General features: G+C 38.4%; 1 protein-coding gene across 4 annotated transcripts in view; it reads right to left on the bottom strand.

Moving 5' to 3' along the window:
* LOC136867343 (myosin heavy chain, embryonic smooth muscle isoform) overlaps positions 1–22,200 on the bottom strand; it is a 543,017-nt gene that overhangs the window by 192,694 nt on the left and 328,123 nt on the right. For all 4 annotated transcript variants that reach the window (XM_067144510.2, XM_067144513.2, XM_067144511.2 and 1 more), the window contains exon 13: positions 16,795–16,823. In XM_067144510.2, coding sequence (XP_067000611.2) covers positions 16,795–16,823 — 29 coding nt within the window. The remainder of the gene's footprint in view (positions 1–16,794; positions 16,824–22,200) is intronic.

Raw genomic sequence — 22,200 nt, 5'->3', positions numbered from 1 at the left:
CTTCATCATTCCACCAAGATGTTCGCCTTTTCCCATCTTTACACACAGTTGTTCCTAGGCATTCCCTTGCTGTTTCTATTACAGCATCCCTGTATGCCACCCATTCACTTTCTATATCCTGAACCTGCTTACTGTCTACTGTTTGAAACTTCTCACTAATCATATCCATGTACTTCTGTCTAATTTCCTCATCCTGGAGACTTTCTACCCTTATTCGTTTGCAGACAGATTTCACTTTCTCTACCCTAGGCCTAGAGATACTTAGTTCACTACAGAATCAGATAGTGGTCTGTATCATCGAAAAATCCGCAAAAAACTCGTACATTCCTAACAGATTTCCTGAATTCAAAGTCTGTTAAGATATAGTCTATTATGGATCTGGTACCCCTAGCCTCCCATGTGTAGCGGTGAATAGCCTTATGCTTGAAGAATGTATTCGTAACAACTAAACCCATACTAGCACAGAAGTCCAGCAAACACTTCCCATTCCCATTAGTTTCCATATCTTCCCCACATTTACCAATCACCCTTTTGTATCCTTCAGTTCTATTCCCAACTCTCGCATTGAAATCGCCCATTAGCACTATTCTATCCTTGCTGTTGACCCTGACCACAATGTCACTCAATGCTTCATAAAACTTGTCAACTTCATCCTCATCTGCACCCTCACATGGTGAATACACGGACACAATTCTTGTCCTAATTCCTCCCACTGACAAATCTACCCACATCATTCGCTCATTTACGTGCCTAACAGAAACTATGTTGCGTGCAATGGTATTCCTGATAAAGAGCCCTACCCCAGACTCTGCCCTTCCCTTTCTAACACCCGTCAAGTACACTTTATAATCTCCTATCTCTTCCTCATTATCTCCCCTTACCTGAATATCACTTACTCCTAGCACATCCAGATGCATCCTCTTTGCTGACTCAGCCAGTTCTACCTTCTTTCTTCCATAAGCCCCATTAATATTGACAGCTCCCCATCGAATTCCATTTCGTTCGCCAAGTTGTTTCCAAGGAGTCCCTCGCCTGTCAAATGGGAGTGGGACTCCATTACTCCCATAGGTCCGAGGCTTGCTTAAAGTGTTCTGAGCTCAGTAAATTCATGAAGCAGGATGCTGCCCTACTTGCACATAGTCCAAGTGAGGATCTCTCCTCTAACGGGTTATGGACCACCGGTGAATTGTATAGTCCTAGCCGCCTGAGCACAAGGAGGGCCACGACTCAGAATATGTCCGAGATGCCCACTCCCATTCCATAGCAACTGGTATCCCGACTCTCAGGACCACTTACTAGGCCACTCAGCCGTTGCCCACGGTTCACGAACTAGGACGTGACTACAGTAACCCACAAACATGAACCATCAGGTAAGATCCAGATAATTTCTTCTCTTTGAAGATAGGAATTTTAAGTGGGTCCTACTGTCATGAAGCTCGAAGAGCAGCTGAGAATTTGAAATTCAAGGGAGTTACCCGGTGAAGAGAGCAAGATGCCAATGCTATCTTGATCCTGAAATGCTCTATACCAGCCTGAGATGATGGATGAAAAATCATGTATTAACAAAAGATACACAAATACCAGAATGGATAAATATTGGCCATATTATGTTCAGAAAAACGTAACTTTTGGTGAAGTTGAAGTAAAAAATGTGTGTAGTAGGCGATTAAGGATTAGACAGGCAAGTTCTAAGAGATTTTCATGAATTCCTTGTTGAAAAGAAAATGCTGCCACAACCACCACCGCCACCTGAAAACACCATCAATAGCATTTCCATTTCTACATCTGAATGTCAGAGTGATTTATTCTCTGAACCTGACAACTGTGAGGTTTTAAACCTCTACCATGTCAACTCCTGGTACGAGAAAGGAAAACATCTTGCAACAGACACGAAGAGCAAAATAACAGCACCAAAATCATGAGTCCAATCAAAAAGGTACTAATGACATGTCTTCATTTTTACTAACATTTCAGTTACCTGTGTTGAAGACTGAAGGTACCGGTTAACTTTTTTTTCCAGGGAGAAAAAACGAACCGCTGTATCTATTATCCATGTCGTCAAGTGACCACTTGAAGTGCGAGAATCAACCTGTATTGTAACGTAGTTCAAAGAAAAGCCAACAGATGTCGGTACTAGTCACCCAGTCGTGTGCGAGTTTATCTTCAAGTGACAAAAACAACATTGCTTTCGTTCATAATTAATCAATTATCCATGCATCGACACTACATGCAAGCTTTCTACAGCTATAAGTAGCATCTTATCTTTTCTCTCTCTCTCTCTCTCTTTTTTTTTTTTTTTTGCAAGTATCTGAAGTATTAACTAAATTGTACAAATACTTATCTAGCAAACAGATTATTGGAGGCTTGGCAAGACTTGCTGTCTCTCCCGCCGCAGCGATTTTGATCAATTACTCGATGGATCGTGTAGTGAACGTTTTAAGTGGTATGTATTTGGACTCTGGTCCAAATGTCTATTTCTGTTTGAATGTGTTAATTTTATTTCAGGGTTTCAGCACCTAAGTTTTACTGTCATGATATATGGGAGAGCAATACAGAAAAGGCAACACTATTCATAGCTAGCCTTGATCTTCAACTGTATTTCCAAAGGACTTATTTAAGATAAAACATGATGATATGAACTTGAAACTAAGATATAACACATGACAGTTTTAATATACTAAATATAATCTTTTGCAGTGCCTATTAATTCCCAAAAGGTGATTTACTCTAGGCTATGTGTCACACTCCCCTAACCTGTACACAACTGTTACTGTATTATTCTTGCTTATCTTTACTCATGTGTCTTCAACCTTGTTGTAGTATGTCCCCCTGCCTGACTCTCGCTCATTTTTCTAGTTTTTCTACTACACACTTTTCTTTCCATCTTCAGATCTATTCTATTTTTCTAACTTGTCAGTCTTGTGTTGCACTTTATTTTATTTTTTCCATTTTCTTCTTCTTTTAGTGCCTTCTCCATTACTGAACGTAGGCCACAATCACAGTACAGTCTGCACAATGTTCGACTATCCTCATCAGTACCCTGCAACGTTAAAGCCACGAACGCTAACTCAGCTGTGCCTGCAGTTGTCAGATTAGCCTGAGAAGGAATCATTTTCCACAAACCTAACTTCAGGAAAAGTAGCACTGCTGCCTACTACTATCTGTGGATTCCAGTGGTATTTCCTCCACTGAAGATCCACTACCCTCTTAAGGGAGCTCATCCACCTGGGGCCATTATACTATATTTTATTTATATTTATTTCATCTAACACTTTCATCCCTGATTTGCCTGGTAAACTTGCCGTTATCTTCACACACTCTCTCTCTCTCTCTCTCTCTCTCTCTCTCTCTCTCTCTCTCTCTGGAACAAGAAACATCTTAATTAGGAGCTTGGAAGGCTAGCGCACAGTGAGCGATCTAGTGACGAGCGAGATTAGCATCTATGATAAAGCATTCTTAAAATTCAAACCTTCATTATTAGGAAAGTCTTGCTTGTGAACAGATATTTTCTCTAAAGACGCAGAGCAAACTTCTCTGTGAAACATAAGAAATTTCACCTTGTTATGTGACACAGCTAAAGCCCAAAAGCCTATTATTACAGTATAAATACAATTACTGCCCATGAAAGCATTAATCTAGATAGAATCAAGTTTGACATGCAATTTTCCATATAAATTGACGAGTCTATAGATGTTGAAAATGATGACCAGGTGATGATTTCCATTATTTTGATGCCAAGAAAGGAATTCTTGACAATACCCTGGTCCAGGTCTGAAATGTATCTGGTCGAGATGTGGCATACACTGTATCGGATACCAGGTGTCAAGTTGCAAACAACGAATGGAACTATTCGTAAAATTTTTGCAATGAAGATTGATGTAAATTAATTCTTTGCACATTGTGTGCATTAAATAAATTATTATATATCCTGAAGTGTAAATTTTTTTTTGTCCATACAACAGGAGAAGAAATCTTTAATACACTCAACAATTTCATAAGAATTGAATTTGTCTTGATGTGGCAATGGTGTGTCAGTATTTCTACACATGGCGCAGCCTCAGTAACAGGTAAAAATAGTAGGTTCATTATGCGTATCTGTAAAGTTAATTCTAAAATTGGCTAGCTGCATTGTATCATCACAGACATTGTTTGGTTGCTAAGAACATGAACACAGAGTTACATGAAACTTAACTCTGCCATGAAAAGGTAAATTTTACTGAGTTGCAGGCATTCACTTCCTGCACCTTTATAAATATGGGATCTGCGCACATGCAGCTACGGTTGCATATTGAAGTATGATGGTTGTTACAGAGAGAATATAGACCAGTCTCTTTGAATTACGAGAAGTGACGTGCTTTCTTAAACAAATGCATTTTGATTTGGTGAAATATTTGGAAAGTAGCGAGTGGCTCTCACAACTGGATGCAGTTATGCATCATTAGACCAAATGCCAAAAGTTAGTTATGTGATATTCGCATTTAACTTTAGGTTTATGTGTAAATTCGAGCAAACATAATTGTGCAAAACATGTTATTCCTGATGTTGTAGGATACTAGATTGTACCTTCTCACCAAATTTCAAAATTTTTATACTCACAATACATAGATTTTCTTGAAAACATGGCACTTAGTCTACAGATGCAATTTAAGGTGTTTCTCATGTGCGAACAATGCATCACAATGCTACACCAATAATTGCTTACTGTTGAGTATCTACTGAGGAAGACTAGAAAAAATATGTGACCGCAGTCATGATTACAACCTGAATCTCCTACTGTCCGGATAGGCGCACGCTACCACCACCATGATCCGTGCCACAACTCGGCACATTTTTCAAATTTGAGATGGAGAAACTCTAAAAGGGGAGCTATTCCCTAGAGTCACTGCTATAACCACTTACTATTTTGAGGAATTTTAACTGATCTGAGTCAAATACAAATGGTAAGAAATGAGCCATTGTAGTCTATACAATGCAATGCATAGTTCTTTATGGATTTTCCTTTACGGCAGGCCTATTATGTTCTGACAGTACAGTACTGACGTAACATTTTCAAGTCTATGGGTGAGCTTTGTTCTTTACAAATAAGTATTTATGAAATCCTCCTTATCAATACAAATCAAATCATCTGTTAACCCGATGAGTGCTACGCCCGCCTATAGATGGGCTGACGTGGCCAGTCCACCAGTGCAACGCCCGTCTATAGACGGTGCGCGAGAATTTTAATTTTTCTTTTTAGTTTCCCGGTTCACTTTTGACTGCGAATTTTATCTCTGATATGTTCTGCCATCTGTTGGGCATTTTGTAGAACTAATTGATCAGAGATTATAGCTTCGGGAAGTAATTTACAGAGCTTTTGTAGACGTCTGTGGAGTTCCTCTGTGATGTAAACAAACATGGCGGATCGGCAAACTATTTGCTTTTGCAGCGATGTTACTTCCGATCACAGAATCTTTCAGTTATTAACCACAGCGGAAAGTGATGATAGAGATGATCATTTTAAGGAATTGTTAAGCGATTTTGAAAGTGAAAGTGATAGAGAGACTGCCAAAAATATTGTATGTAAGAGAGAAACAGAGCCTCCTTATAAAAGAAAGAAGAAAAACACGGTGGGTTCAAAAGCTATTTTATCACTATTTTCGTGGAGAACGGATTACTTTTCTTCACCAGAGTTTCAAGTAACTGTGGCAGGCTCTGAGGGCCAAGTAGTGTTCGATGACGACCCGAAAATCATTGATTTTTATAAACTTTTTTGCCAGTGGAGTTGGTACAGATAGTTGAACAAATCGGCATCACTAAAAAGCAGTAGAAAACATTAACTATCACCACATTCCAGGTTTGGAAAGTATTATAAAATATCAACTTATATATTTCTAAGAAGTTACATGAGTTATGCGCCTATAGATTTTAGGAAATAATATTATTTTTGGCTCTTCACTTTGTATAAAGATAATGCACACAGCGGCACGAGTGTAATTTTGCTTTTCTCTCAAAATAATATTGAACCTGAGTGTAGGATTTCCTATTTACATTTAGATTTATAATCAACCAACATTTATAAACATTTTAAGCTAATCACCCCACTGATAAGTTAAAAATTGAGGCTTCTATAAAAAATTTTACATGTAAAAGAAAAAACTCAGCACTGAGGTACCAAACAGTCAACTGGTAACTCAGCACTTAAAAGGTTAAATGGAATGGAGTCTATACATGTTTCAATCTATTCTGAAGGATATCTTCAGTAGCAGAACAATTATTACATAACACAAAAAAATTAAAAACCTTGATGAAGTGAAATGACAATGATCATGATTAATGAATTAAAAAACATATTGAGGTACAAAGCCCTCTTGTCTGATAGGACATTCCTGATTGACAATTAAAACTTGCTGACTGTTAAAATGAAACACTCCCCAGCACAGTGGAGGAGCATAGGTTACCTACGAGAATAATGGACTCAGTTATGGAGAGTAAGAGAAATAGAGGGAGACCAAGACAACGATGGTTAGACTCAGTTTGTAACGATTTAAAGATAAGAGGTATAGATCTACATGAGGCCACAGCGCTAGTTGCAAACAGAGGATTGTGGCGACGTTTACTAAATTCACAGAGGCTTGCAGATTAAACACTGAAAGGTATAAGAGGCTATAATGATAATGTATGTATATAAGTAAGTAAGTAATTAAGTAAGTAAGTAAGTAAGTAAGTAAGTAAGTATGGTGTTCTTAAGAATATGTGAACGTGTATGTAAGTGCCAGCCGTGATAGCAGTCTCATTCTGCAGCAAGTTGAGGCGAGTTTCCTTCTTTTAAATAGCACGTATTATTATCTGATAACCTACTTCTTGGAATTCTCAGTATTCAGCTAGACAGTTATTATGGTCCTGAACCTGACCTTGGCAGTGATGGTATCAATAAACCCTCATTACCGGCCTCACCCTTCTCAGCAGGTAATCTGCTGAAACAAGCATTGCAATCCTCTTCTCAAAGCGTGCAGTGTTGCCACACAAATTTCGTTTTCTCTTCTGGTGCATCACAACGATGAAATTGAAGCAATACTAACAGAAAATAATCTACATATTTGACATTTCTGAAACCCGGCTGACTCCCAGCATTTCGTCCTCCAAGGTTGAAATCGATCGATAAGATCTAACACGTTTCGATCGGTCGGATGGAAGGCACGGAGGTGTGACTTCGACTTACTCTAGAAATGAGGTGAATGATATGTACATCATCCCAGGGTGTACAAACTCAGCCAGAAATCATGTTCGTTATAAAATAAATATTAACAGACAAAAGGTGGTGATTTCTGGCATATACACCAGATATGACTGATTTCAAAATGTATTTACTAGACTTCCAGGCCATTTATGAACACACAATTATTATGGACGACTAACTCTCACCTACTTAATACGACCCATGACAGTAATCAAATAGTAATTCGTTTACTACCTGTAACATGACTATTCTCCCGCTACAATCCATAAATCTCGTGTATGCAACTAACCGTTTATCTCACATGCTCATCGATCTCATAACGAACAACCCAGGTAAAGTAATAACCCATGAGCAAATCCCTGTACTATCCATTTTGACCCACGAACTTATATATTTATCCTATTCCCTCAAAGCACGTAAATTCAAAACTAAGTACATAACTGTCAGAAATACGAAGGACATAAACTTTGATAACTTGAATTATGACACTTAACTACCGTGGGTTGATACAAGGAGTCCAAATGACACTGACGCTGAAGTTAACTTGTTTAATACCATAGTAAAGAACTGATATGACAACGTGCCACTAAACATCGAATAAAGTTTTCTCGTTCTTCTTGTCGATGGTTAGATGATGAAACCAAGAGAATGATGGTCCATCACAACTCGTTATTTCTACTTTATAAACAAACATTAGATGACAGAGACTTTGAATCTTACTGTATCTTAAGAAAATCGCATAGAGCACTTGATGAGAAATAAAAATATGTAGATGTTTCCGGAATTTAGCTAATAACTTAAGTTCTAATCATGTAAGGGATCAACTTAGAGCTCTGAAAATAGAGAAAAATCAACAGAGACAGACAAATCCTAACATTCCACTTGACGAACTGAACGATTACTTTAGTAGAATAAACATTTAACCTACCCCAATTAACTGCACCGTTTCACTGCCCTCCCTTCCAGCCAATCCACCATTCACATTTCATAGGGTCATAGAAATTCAGATTTAAAATGATTTGTACTCGATTAAATCAAAGGCTACAGGTGTAGATATTCGTATTTCTTTTATACATAACATTATGGGTGCTGCCCTGCCTATACTGACACACATACTGAATTACTGTTTACTAAATGAAACTATCCCTACTGTACGGAAAACAGCCGAAATAATACCGGTACCGAAGAGTATGAACCCACAGTCACCCTCCGATTACTGTCCTGTGTCTATACTCCCTGTGCTTTCCAAAGCCTTTGAACGTTTATTATACGAGCAAGTTCTAGAATACATAAATAAAAATGCTCTTTTGGACCCCATGCAATCTGGAATTAAGAAGGGTTACAGTACCGTGACAGCACTTGAAGGTAACTGAAGACATTAGAAATGCTATAGACAAACAACTGCTCACTATACTTCTTGATGATGATGCTTGTTGTTTAAAGGGACCTAACATCTAGGTCATCAGCCCCGCTTACTATACTTATCCTTCTTGGCTTCAGTAGCAGCTTAGACACTATAGAAAATCAGACTATGATAAAGAAACCTGAAGTGCTAAATTTAGACCCAGATCTCCTTAAGTTTTAAAGTTCTTATTTGAGTAACCATCAGCAGCGGGTAACAGTAAACGACAAGGCCTCTAAATGGAAAATGAAACTTAGTGGTGCCAGACAGGGCAATATTCTTGGGCCCTTACTGTTCTGTATTTTTATTAATGAGATACCATACGTCGTAAGAAACAACATGCACCACCTGTATGTTGACGATGTTAAAATTTATCTACACTCCAAAACTTCAGATGTAGGTGAAACAATACAAGATATTCACAATGACCTCCGGCCAATCAGTATATATGCACAATGGATTTCTCTTACTAAACTGCAAAAAAAATCCGGCAATCATAACTGGATCACAAAAATTACTGAGATGCTCAAACAATGCAGCAATCTTACCTATCCTACTGACTGGTAACATTATTCTGTACAGTAAAATGATTTAAAATCTCGGTGTAATTATGAATGAAACACTTGATTGGTCTGACCACATGAAAGAAACCTGTAAAAAGATTTTTGGAGTGCTTCACCTTCTTAAACAGCAGAGGGATGTATTTCCATTTGAGCTAAATGCCAAACTAATACAGACACTGACTCTCACTATTCCTGATTATTGTGAGATCGTTTTAGTTGACATGACAAGAGAAGAAAGACAAAGTTCAAAGAGCACTGAATTCCTGCCTGCGATTTATTTACAATATCAGGTATGACATTCATATCACCCCATATTATTAGTCTTTCTCACGGCTGAAGCCTGATAAACGTCTGCAACTACACATTTTAACAATGGTGTTTAGTGTGTTAACTGACAATCAGCCACTGTATATTACTTCTCAAATCACCTTTTTTCATTGTTTCACAACTTATATGCACGTTTGAGATCCTTTCTTCCTACTCCAGTGCAGCGCACAAATAAAATTAATAGATCATTTGTGATGACCAGCGCCAGATTATGGAATTCCTTGCCAGCTCAGGTCAGGGAAACTAGCTCTTTATCAAGATTTAAGGTGACTACCTGCTGAGGAAAGCTGACTGAATGATTGGAATATGAATGTGTGCGTGCGTGAGGATTAGTCATTTTGTAACAGTTTTTAATGTTAATTAGTTTTAATATTAATTTAGTCAGTAATTTATTTAACCCGATGAGTACTACACCCGCCTATAGATGGGCTGACGTGGCCAGTCCAGCACTGCTATGCCCATGTATAGATGGTGCACGAAACTTCAGTATTTTTGAGTACCCCAGTTCACTCTTGAGTGCCGATTCGATCTCTGGCATGTTCTGCCAACTGTTGGGCATTATGTATAACTAAAGGATCACGGCTTATAGCTTCGGGAAGTAACTTACAGAGCTTTTTGTTGATGTCTGTGGAGCTCATCTAAGATGTAAACAAGCATGGCGGAACGGCAAGCAAGTTGCTCTCGCAGACTGGGAAAGAATCTACTTGCAGCGAGTTGGAGGTTGTACTCTTTGTGTTGTATCAAATAGTCCGAGCATCAGACATTCCTGTAGACAGCAACATCTTACAAGGTAAAGCCCTCAAGTTTGCAGGAAGAATGAACATCACAAATTTCTCACATTCCAACATATGAATCTCCCACTTCAAGGAGGGACATCGACTCATGTAAAAGAAGCAGGCAGGCGAGAAAGCTGCTGTAGATGCATCATTTACAAAACTGTGGTTGGTAAACCTTTTCGCACTGCTCGAGGGATAAGAACCCTAACACATTTATAACGCAGAAGAAACAGGCCTCTTTTATAACTGTCTTCCCATCCACACAGTACCAGTCACAGGAGAGTCATGTCGTAGTGGGAAAAGAGTGAATGATCGCATGACTGTAGTTTTGTGTTTTAACAGTGGTGAATCTGGAAAGAGTGTGCTTATTGTTACAGACAAGTTTCAGAACCCCACGTGTTTCAAAAACGTTCAGTAGTTGCCAGTTCAATATTTTTCCAACACTAAAGCTTGGGCGACCACAAACATTTATGTAGGATTTCTTCGTGGGCTGTATGCATCCACAAGATAATTCTGTTTATAGAGAATTGTGCTGCCCATCCAAAGGACCTTCCATCCCTTCGTAAAGATTTACCCGTGCAAAATACCGCTGGCGATGAGTAGATGCAGGCATTATAACATGTCTCAAGCTGTCTTATAGGAAGCAGTTGGTCCAAAGAGCTATGTGTCTCATCGATAATGGACAAAAAGCAGAAAAAGAAAATCAATGTCCCGCAGGCAACTCATTTCGAGACGTCAGCCTGGCATCAGATCTCACCAGTCACAATTAGTAACTGTTTCCAGAAATGTGACTACAATAAAAGTGTCGATTATGTCAACGTCGTCATCGATGAGGGACTTATGTGTATAGACTGGGAAAAGCTGGTCATGAATAACGAGGAATTTAATACGATTGAATCAATATTACAGCATCAACTCACGAATGTGTGCTACGGTACAGCAAGAGTGAAGACGAGGTAAAGCAAACGCTGAACTTTTCCGAGGATCTGACCGCGTTCAAAACACTTTGAGCCTACATTTACCCTCAGGATATCAATGACAGGGAGCAGCAAACTATTCTGAATATTGTAAGTGCACTGTTTAGTGTGAAGCATAATCAGGCCAAAAATACAGTCTGTTAAGGACTTTTTCAAACGATGTTAAGGGAAAGTACCGTAACGATTCTTTGCAAGAACTGTGAGCATATAAAATGTATACTGTAATATTTTTTATCATTACATGTTGAAGTGTGTCTATAATTATATGCCTTTTATTCTTAAGTACTAGTATTATGTTTGCAATTGCTTTGTAAATGGTATTTCCCAGAGCAAACAAATGCATCTATAATTAAAATGTGCTTTATTTTGAAGCATCATGTTTGCAAGAATCTTCGTAACTGGCGGTTTCAACATCCAAAGTTTTTCCACTTCGATCGGGATTTTTCCCACAATCACACCGGAAGCAACAAATCGAGGTCCCGCTGTAAAACTACTTAAATATTCTGCTGTTTAAAAAAAACTCTGACACTCCCTTAAGGTACTCATCGACACTAGTGATGAAATTTCAGCAAGGTTATTCTATTTTCTTGAAACTTATATCACGGATTCTGAGGGTATAAACTAGTAGATTTCTGGCATAAAATAATCCAAAATGAATTTCTGGGGGTTTTTTCCAAAGAAAATTTGAAAAATAACAGGACGTAATATCTTTGCTCCTATTCAATATAAAAGGCTCATTGTTGCTTCAGATTGCTTTTCAATAAGTTGTGAGTGTTACATAGCAGAATAGTTTTCGTAGCTTTCATAGGGCCAAATTTATTCATGTTTTTCCATAAACTGAATTCTTCTCATAGAGAAAAATAATTTAATTGCAGGGGTCCGGGCCCTTAATTTCAATGTAACTGTATTATTCTGCTAAACAAAATAGCTGAATTATTTAGCTACAATTTAGTTTTTGAATGAAGTTAATATCTCTATTCTAAGTGTAGATTTCATTTGACAAAGTAATGACAAATGCTGAAAAAATGAAACGTGAGAAAAAGTCACTTAAAGTTGAGATACGCATTTAGAGTAAAGTAGCTACTCCTATGCTCCTAAAAACCTCCTGATGCATAGGTGGTGCCTTCTTCTTGGGATTTTAGGTCAATCTTGTGCTTCCTCCTCGCCCGTAAGTATCACCTAAGTTGTTTTTGCTCCGGAGTACACTGCTTCAGAGCCACAGTAAGGTGCTCCTTATCTGCGGCACTTACGCCGGACACTGTATACTTGCCTGGATTGATGCCAGCCTTCTTGAGGATGTCCAGTTCTGATGTACAGCCGTTGTTAAAGTGGAAAATACTGTCCATTACTCCAAGTTGTAGGGTTTTTCTTCTTGTCTTGTGTTTGATAGCCACACATCTTACATGATAATAACATAGAAATGGCCCAACCAATCTCTTATTATCTACTTCGTTTATAACTAAACTACCACATGTCAAACATTCAAGGCATGCTACAAATAAAATCATAGTATGTAGATATTCTAAATCAAACAGAACGTTCCAAGAACAAAAATGAACATCACTAAATACGTCAGTATTTACAATGTCTGAACCTAACCTATGTGAATCACTTTTTGGCACATGATTATTCACACTATCAGTAACACTGGTTATTTTGAAATTCCGTAGGTGTCTTAGCATGTTAATTCCCTTGAAACACGCATGATTTCCTTCTATTTTGCGTACGAGACTCGGAGCCCATCTTTCAAAATATAACATGAAGACCACATGTACAAAATAACTATCACTCACATGACCACATGGCAAGGAAGAAAGACGTTCTTCTTTTAGTCAAAGAATACGACATAGTGTTTCTATCTCCTGCCCACCAGGATAACTAACTTCTGAGTATGAGAAATAAAGCGTTCAAACACATCCCGCGCCTTGAATGAAATAATATTGAAATATCAAGCCAGAAACGTCAAGTTGTCAAAGTGACAGCTGCTAAAACACGTGCGCATCGATCATTTAAATGTATATAAATAAGCTAAATAACAAGAAAACACATATAAATTATACATTTCTGGAAACTAGATAAAACATACTTTTGTATGGGCCAATAAAAAAATTCCAAAATTTTCTTGAAAATGGCTGTATGGAGGGTCGATGAGTACCTTAACACTTTGAAGACGATGTCACCCCATGTGGGGTGACGGACCCTCATACAAAATATAGTATGTCACCCCTCATGGGGTGACACGGCAGTGTGTCCAGGCCTTTCAACTTTAGGCTGTCGCACGAAACTAGCGCTACCATTCGCTGTTGTATTGCATTGCTTGTTCACGTAAGGTGTTCATAGAGTGCAGCGCAGTGCCCATTCCTTTCTCAGCACGCTGGGCATTGCGCAACAAACAGTGGAATTTCTCCGACATTTGTCACCCCATATGGGGTGACATACGCAACCATCAGAATTCAATTATTAATGGCAAGGAAAATAATGTGGATTGGAGTCTATTATTGCTTTTTTCTTACATACTGGTTGAGATTTAGCACTCAGATGAAATTGTAAACCGGGGTTACGTGTGAATAAAAAAAATGTTTCTGCAAACCTGGGAATGTTCCCCAGTAATTGTCACTGGCTGATGATTTGGTTGAATCATTGCCCGATGCAGCACCGGAATCTTTGCTAGTGTCCTCACTACACAAACTATTGTTGAATTCTGACTCGGAAAAGGTGGCATCACATTGCAAATCCTAAATGTCAACATCTCTTGATTCAACACTCGAGCCCTTTTCAGGTTGTTCTTCTATCTCTCTATCGGTACTCAACACAGAAACACATAACATGAATTAATTTCTTGTCATAAAACTGTAAATTACAAGGAACTCGTTGAAAGGCGCGTAAATCAACAGCTCACAGTACAGAGCACAGTGTTCCACAACAACAAAGGTAAAAAGGCCGTCACCCCTACGTCACCCCTGTAGGGGTGACATGCGCTTTCTCTGTTGCATAGTCAACCTAATAACCATATGTCACCCCAATGGGGGGACACAAAAATAGTAACTTTGAACATAAAATATGTCTTTGATTATCATCTACGAATGAAATTACGAACATCCGTAACCCACAACAACCTGAAAAATGTATACGGCATTTCAGCAGTTTACCGCAGAAAAAGCAAATGTACACGTCGACGCTAAAGTGTTAAATTTACCCACCATTGTATTTGCAATGTCACAACCAAATGATACACATATTTCCCATTTCAGCATCTTGATCTTAATTTCTCTATCCAACACGTGAAATGTTGCTTCCCGCGTGTTATCACCTTCCACCAAAGCAAGCAGTGAGTGTTACCAATGGATACAATTGGCAAGATGTATTTTGAAGACTACTGAAAACAACAACAACAACGCAGTATTACCAACTCATACAATTTTCAGTCATTGTTATCATTACAATCATCATAAGACATTTATAAGGTTACAATAAATAGTATTGAATAGATGGAAACCTTTAGCTTTTGATCTACATTTTATTGCACTTCAATACGGAATAATATGAAATTTGTTACCTAAGACGACAAGAACAACAACAATAATGGTGTGTGGCTTCCGGAAAAGCCTAGTACATGTCTTTTCAGTTGATGCCAACTAGGCAACCTGTGTGTCTGTGAGAATGGGGCCCTACCTATGATGAATTCTAACGCGAAGACTGCAATCATACCCAGCACCCAAATCATGGGAATTAACCAACGAAGGTCAAAGTCCGCGACCCGGTCAGGAATCGAACCCTTCGACAAAAGCCAGACCTCCAAGACAGGGCACATCACCCTCAGTGTCTACTTCCTACTTTTATCAGCGTAACTTAATCTCCTGGTTTTATCATTTAGACTTTCACGGCCCGTGTAAATATTCATGAGTTGTATTTTTGGGCTTATGCCGTGTAAATAATTATAAACACACTCAACGTTTCAAAAGGAACCTTGCCTTTCTTCATCAGGAGACAAAAGAGAAAAGAAACGACGTATTGATGGTTGCTAAGAGTAAGCAACAAGGAAGCTTCAAATGGTGCCCAAAGATGTAAAGGGGGCGCCATTTTAGCCCAATGCTAGAGACAATGAATAGTAACAGCAAAGCATTACTCTCTAATGGTTCTGATTATAGGTAGCCATGATTCACTGAGGTTGTAACCTGTATCGCGGTTGAAATTATCTGGATGTTTACGTATTTCAACCGCCTCCCTGATAATTCTTAGGCGATATTGCTTTATACGGGCAAGAACATCCACTTCTTGCAATAAGACATCATGACGAGGTGTTGGAGCATGTTCAGCAACAGCTGATTTATCAGGTTGGTTGAGTCTGATACATCTGGTATGTTCTTTGATGCGAGTACACACCGTTCTCGAAGTCTGCCCAATATGAACTTTGCCACAAGTACAGGGAACTCTGTAGATACCAGGTTATTGTAATTTAGGCAAACTATCCTTAGGTGGTCGCAGGAGTTGCCTAATCTTAACTGATGTTCCGAAAACAGTTCGTACATGGTATCTACGTAAGATTTTAGCAATACGATCCATCGTGTTATGTATGTAAGGTAGGTAAGCAGTTCCTTTTACATCTTTTTTCTTAACAGACGTCCGATTATGTGCCGATTTCAGAACCCTTGAGATCAAAGCTCTGCTGTAACCGTTGCTCTCAAAGGTGGTTCTCAAGGTGTTAATTTCCACTTGTAGAACTGTTTTCAGAACATCAGTTAAGATTAGGCAACTCCTGCGACCAACTAAGGATAGTTTGCCTAAATTACAACAACCTGGTATCTACAGAGTTCCCTGTACTTGTGGCAAGGTTTATATTGGGCAGACTTCGAGAACGGTGTGTACTCGCATCAAAGAACATACCAGATGTATCAGACTCAACCAACCTGATAAATCAGCTGTTGCTGATCATGCTCTAACACCTCGTCATGATGTCTTGTTGCAAGAAGTGGATGTTCTTGCCCATATAAAGCAATATCGCCCAAGAATTATCAGGGAGGCAGTTGAAATACGTAAACAACCAGATAATTTCAACCGCGATAGAGGTTAAAACCTCAGTGAATCATGGTTACCTATAATCAGAACCATTAGAGAGTAATGCTTTGCTGTTACTATTCATTGTCTCTAGCATTGGGCTAAAATGGCGCCCCCTTTACATCTTTGGGCACCATTTGAAGCTTCCTTGTTGCTTACTCTTAGCAACCATCAATACGTCGTTTCTTTTCTCTTTTGTCTCCTGATGAAGAAAGGCAAGGTTCCTTTTGAAACGTTGAGTGTGTTTATAATTATTTATACGGCATAAGCCCAAAAATACAACTCATGAATATTAATCTCCTGGTTGTTATTCTTGAGTGTTGAACATAAGACAACTCCAAAGAGCAATATAGTTTTTAGAAGCGAAGAATGAATACAGCCATTAAACGATACCTCTTCACCGCATTTGTCCTTAATATAAAACTATATTTTCAACCAACCATAAATTCTTAAAAAAGTAAATAAAACAAATACTTACATGGAGATGGTGGAGCATGCTGTCCAGACCTGCAACAAGTAATTTTAATAAAAATTAATTAATATGAAATGGAATTTACTTCAGAAACAAATGTTCACACAAATAATATGCATACAGTTATTTTATAACTGAGCAAGTTTTCTGCATTTATTTACCAAACAATCTGAGACAGCAGAATAATTTATTCACACTTCCCAACACTGAAAATACAACCACCAGAAGTATGCCCAACATCTCACTTGTATTTCAAGTAACTGATATTCCAAGGAGTTAGCTGTCCAAGCATAGCTTATGTCTCAAAATACAGGAATTGAATTTGAATGTCAGTACTGTAAGCAATTATGATAATCAGGCTGCAGTTAATGACAGAACTATTTCTTGCATGGATTCGAACTCAAGAATTCAATAAGGTTGTATTCTCATGCAGTTTATGGGAAGGAAAATTTAATTGTACGAAAAAGTAAGATGTATATCTAAAGCTGATAGCCTGAGTATAATGCTTAGACAGTGACTGTGTAGACTATGAGGCAGGATGGAAATGATTCAGGACTTAGCATATTGTACTGAAACAGGCAGTTTCTCCTAAATGCCAGATTGAATGTCCAGGATGGAGCTTAGGATAAACTTCATGTTGGCGGGAATGTCCTTGTAAAGTGGCTAAAGCCCCAACACAATCAATTACCACATTTACAATCTTTAAGGGTTCAAGTCTGCATGGTCTAACACTGATTAGCTGGTTTGAATCCTGTTGGTGGGATAAAAAAAAAAAAGAATGTTGGCTGACAAGGCAGGAGAAATGGTGGTATATAATTTCTAATCACTAGATTGCATGAAAAAACCCTGGATTCAACTATAAACCTCTGAATAGTGTTCATATGGAGTGAAGGCACATGCCGCTGGTGATGCGATTCATCCATCGGATGGAGATGTTAAGCCTTGAGCAGGCACCTTTATGTTTTTTGACATAAGTAGGATTCGTAGTATATACAATAAGAAGGTGGCAGGGTAACAAAACTGTGTGTAACGTCTCTTGAATTTTGGTAATCCGTGAGTAAAACCGCTTTCCAGTTCTTCAAATGGCTAAATAGCAGCAGGACAGACTGGTGCTTGCGAGTGACAGATGAAACAGTTGTGCAATTCGTGATTTGTGTTATAGTGTCTTGTTGGTGAAGGCATGGGAAATCGAAAGCAGAACAAAAACAAGAAGATGGAGAACTCGCCTACACTATTGCCAGACCGAAGCCAGAGCTTTGTAGCGGGGAAAAAAGAGTATCGAAGGTTCGAGAAGAAATTACATATCCTCAGGAGGCTGATTCACCTGACCTAACCAAAGAGGTAATACAAGTTACGAGTAGTTCTAAATTCGTAGATGCCGTGTTGGAACGTGCAGTTGAAAAAGTGATTGCCTGAGGTCCTAAGTCAAATGAAAGACATCATAGTGTGACAAGAAGATCATAATCTTAATTGTTTATTATGTACATTTTAAAGTTATAATTATTCCTACAACAATGTCTTTGACTGGTATACATATGTTTTATTTATCTTACAAATTGTTTATTTTTTATTTGGCTGAAGATGGCCACTAAGTGGCTGAAACTAGTTCCGAGACTTATGTAATATCATTTACTTGATATATTGTATTGAAAAGGTCAATTTATTCTTATAGGTTAAGTGACAGTACTGACTAACAATAAAATCATTCCTGATTTAGATGAAAATGATTATGATGACGCTTGTTGTTTAAAGGGGCCTAACATCTAGGTCATCGGCCCCTAATGGTATGAAATGTGATGACAAATTAGAAGTCCAAAATCCTCCACTGACCAGGAATTCAAAACGTGAGGACGAAGAATGAAAGGATGGATATGAATTTAATACAATCAGTGGATTCAACCCGCAATGCCTCACATTCACAGAAACTGACGTAAAACAATAGTATTACTGACCAAGGGACTGCTTCTATAGCACAATACTGAATCGATGATGCTTGTAGTCTAAAGGGGCCCAAAATTGAAGTCACCCGCCCCTCATATCGGTACTTATCACTAGGGAAGTAGAACCATGGTATTTGCCATGTTGCGGTACTAATCAAAGTAGCGTAGACTCGCGGTATACCACACATTATGGTACTACTCACAGGTAATGAAATTCGCACACGTAATACAGACCTACGGTGTTTCGCACATTGCAGCACCATTTACAGGCAACGCAAACCTATGGTGTTCATCACATAAGTGTACTAACCACAGCGAATCGCATTATCCCATGGTGTTCCTCATATACTGGGTACTAATTGTAGGCAAGCCAGAACCGTGGTGTCGCTGGTATAGTGGTATTAAACACAGGTACTGTAAAGGCCGGCAACGCACTCTGTTGCTACTAATCACAAACCTATCTTGCACCTAACATAGTGGTACTCCGCGCAAGTAAAAGCGACCATGGGTGTACCCTGCATGGTGGTACTAATTACAAGCAGTCCGAAAGTTCTAATTCGATCACCCCTTGGTCGCCCCTTTTAGTCTCCTCTTACGGCAGACAGGGGATACCGTGGGTGTATTCTTCATCTGCGTCCCCCACCCACAGGATTAGTGACTTAAAGGGAGAAGCTAGTCAGAGAGATCAAAATATTCAAGATATGAAACAACAATTACACATGCTGAATTCCAACTCGCAAGAAGAGGTTGATTCAATCAATATATGAGACAGAATATGGAAATCCATGGTGTGCCGGAAGTACATAATGAAGATGTTTACAATTTTATCAGTAGCATAGGTGCGGTGATCGGATGTGACATAAATAAAAATTATATCGATGTTGTCCATAGGTTAGCATCCAGAAACACAGTGTTAGAGGCTGATAGTTGTGAACTTCGTGAATAGATGAAAGAGGGCCAAATTTTCAGTGCCAAAATCTATGTGTCCATAGGTTAGCATCCAGAAACACAGTGTTAGAGGCTGATAGTTGTGAACTTCGTGAATAGATGAAAGAGGGCCAAATTTTCAGTGCCAAGAAAAGAAGACCATGAATTTAATCTCGGGCTATTGGTATTAATGCTGTGGACCAACCGATCTATATAAACAAACACTTAACTCCCACAGCAAAGAGAATCTTGAAGAGGTCAAAGGACCTTAGAACAAGAGGATATAAGTATATATGGTCCAGAGAAGGGAAAATCTTTGCTAGGAAAGATCATACGGAGCATTGAGGACATCTTAAAATTAGAATCGGCATAACTAGGTTATGTTATTCTTAGTCTAATGGCAATAACTGTCTAAGGATGGATACTATAGGTAACTTAAGACGATTCAGTTAAATGCTCTAGAAGAACTAAAACTGAAAATTCATAGCACTTGTATTCTGTATGTTAATGCTCAAAGGCTTCGTAGTAAGTGGCTAGAAGTGTGCACTCTAATAAAACAAACCCAAGCACCTGATATTATAATAATTCTGGAAACATGGCTATATCCTGAAAACGATAAATATTTTATGCTGAGTAACTATGACAGTTGTTTTTGCTCTAGAAATTACAATAGCGGAGGTGGAATTCTTGTCAGTTAACTGTCTAGTAAAACCATACAATACACTATTAAAAGAAATCAGTGGGTTTCAAAGGGAAATACATATTTTAGCTTGTTATAACCCACATTATAAGTTCAGTAAGTCTTTTCTAAGTGAACTTTAAGAAATATGGAACAAGAATGGTAGGCACTTTTTGCGTTACATTTGAGGATTTTATTGAGTAAACTAATAGAATGCTATGGCCAACTGCATGTAATAATATATATCCCACTAGAATGACAGAAAAGAGTTCTAAACTTTTCATCATATTTAAATCAATGCACCCTGTAAAAAAAATTGTGTTTAATATTTACAGTAAATTCAGTGATCACAATGTACTGGTCTGTGATCATCCAGTAGGAGATAGCAGCAGTATCTTGAAATATTCCACAACACAGACCCTAAAAATAGACATTTAAAACACCAGGAAACTTTAATCTAAAAATTCCTTGATGTTTGATGCTAATGACAACTGTGAAACTAATGTCAATAAGTTAACTAATCTCTTAGCAGAAGCCAGCATATCCAGTTTAAAGACAATAACTCAATCAAGACATAAAAACTTAGGATGTCCATGGATGACTTCTGAACTTCTCAACCTCATAAAACATACAGATAAAATATATGGGAAAATTCAGAAGCAGCATTATAGGTTGGGAAGGGGATGCCACTATGTCACAGAATATCAAAAGATGAATTTAAAATATTAAGTAGTAAGGTTCTTATTACAGTATCAGGTTAGTTTCTAGTAAAAATGCCTGGAAATTAAACAAGATACTTCAAACAACAAATAGCAACAATACTGATATTTAACTATAATGATATAATCACCAACCCCTGTGATATTTCAACAACAATAAATGAATATATTACTAGTATAGGTCTGGATCTAGCTGTTAATTTGCCTACAAACCAAACCAAACCAAACCCCATGGCACTACAGCCCTTGAAGGGCCTTGGCCTACCAAGCGACCGCTGCTCAGCCCGAAGGCCTGCAGATTACGAGGGGTCGTATGGTCAGCACGACAAATCCTCTCGGCCGTTATTCTTGGCTTTCTAGACCGGGGCCGCCATCTCACCGTCAGATAGCTCCTCAATTCTAATCACGTAGGCTGAGTGGACCTCGAACCAGCCCTCAGGTACAGGTAAAAATCCCTGACCTGGCCGGGAATCGAACCCGGGGCCTCCGGGTAAGAGGCAGGCACGCTACCCCTACACCACGGGGCCGGCACTAATTTGCCTACAACCAATACCAATAATCCACTTAGTTATCACACAGCACCAAGAAATTCTTATTTTTGTATCCAACTGACAAAAAAAGTAGCATGTATGATAAAAGAACTAAAAAAATTCAGTAGTAGCGATTGTTATGGTTTAAGCAACACAATTCTCAAACAGTTATCAACCAAATTAGTTCCGTACATCACTGCATTTATTAACGAATCGTTAGCTGAAGGTACAGCTCCTCAACTGTCAAAAATTGCCAAAGTTATACCCATCCATAAGGGCTTAGATAAAATAGACATAAACAACTACAGACCGATCTCTATCATTCCCATTTTAGCTCAAACATTAGAAAAAATTGTTAAAATAAGATAATTAAAATTCTTTGTTAAGAATAATTACTTCTATAAGTATCAATATGGCTTTATTCCAAATTCCAGCATATACAATGCTGTTCAGGATATTATCATTAGACTGAAGGAAGCACTTGATTAATGAAAATTAGCTTCTGGGTAATTTATAGACTTAGGAAAAGCCTCTGACACAGCTGATCACACGAGATCAAGATCAGAAAACTGGAAGAAGGAGAAAAAGGTGTAGCGATGAACTGGTTTAAGGATTAT

Source organism: Anabrus simplex, chromosome 3 (assembly GCF_040414725.1).
Source record: "Anabrus simplex isolate iqAnaSimp1 chromosome 3, ASM4041472v1, whole genome shotgun sequence".
NCBI lineage: Eukaryota > Metazoa > Arthropoda > Insecta > Orthoptera > Tettigoniidae > Anabrus > Anabrus simplex.
Note: the sequence above shows the minus strand (reverse complement) of the source record. Positions and strands in the feature narration are given on the sequence as shown.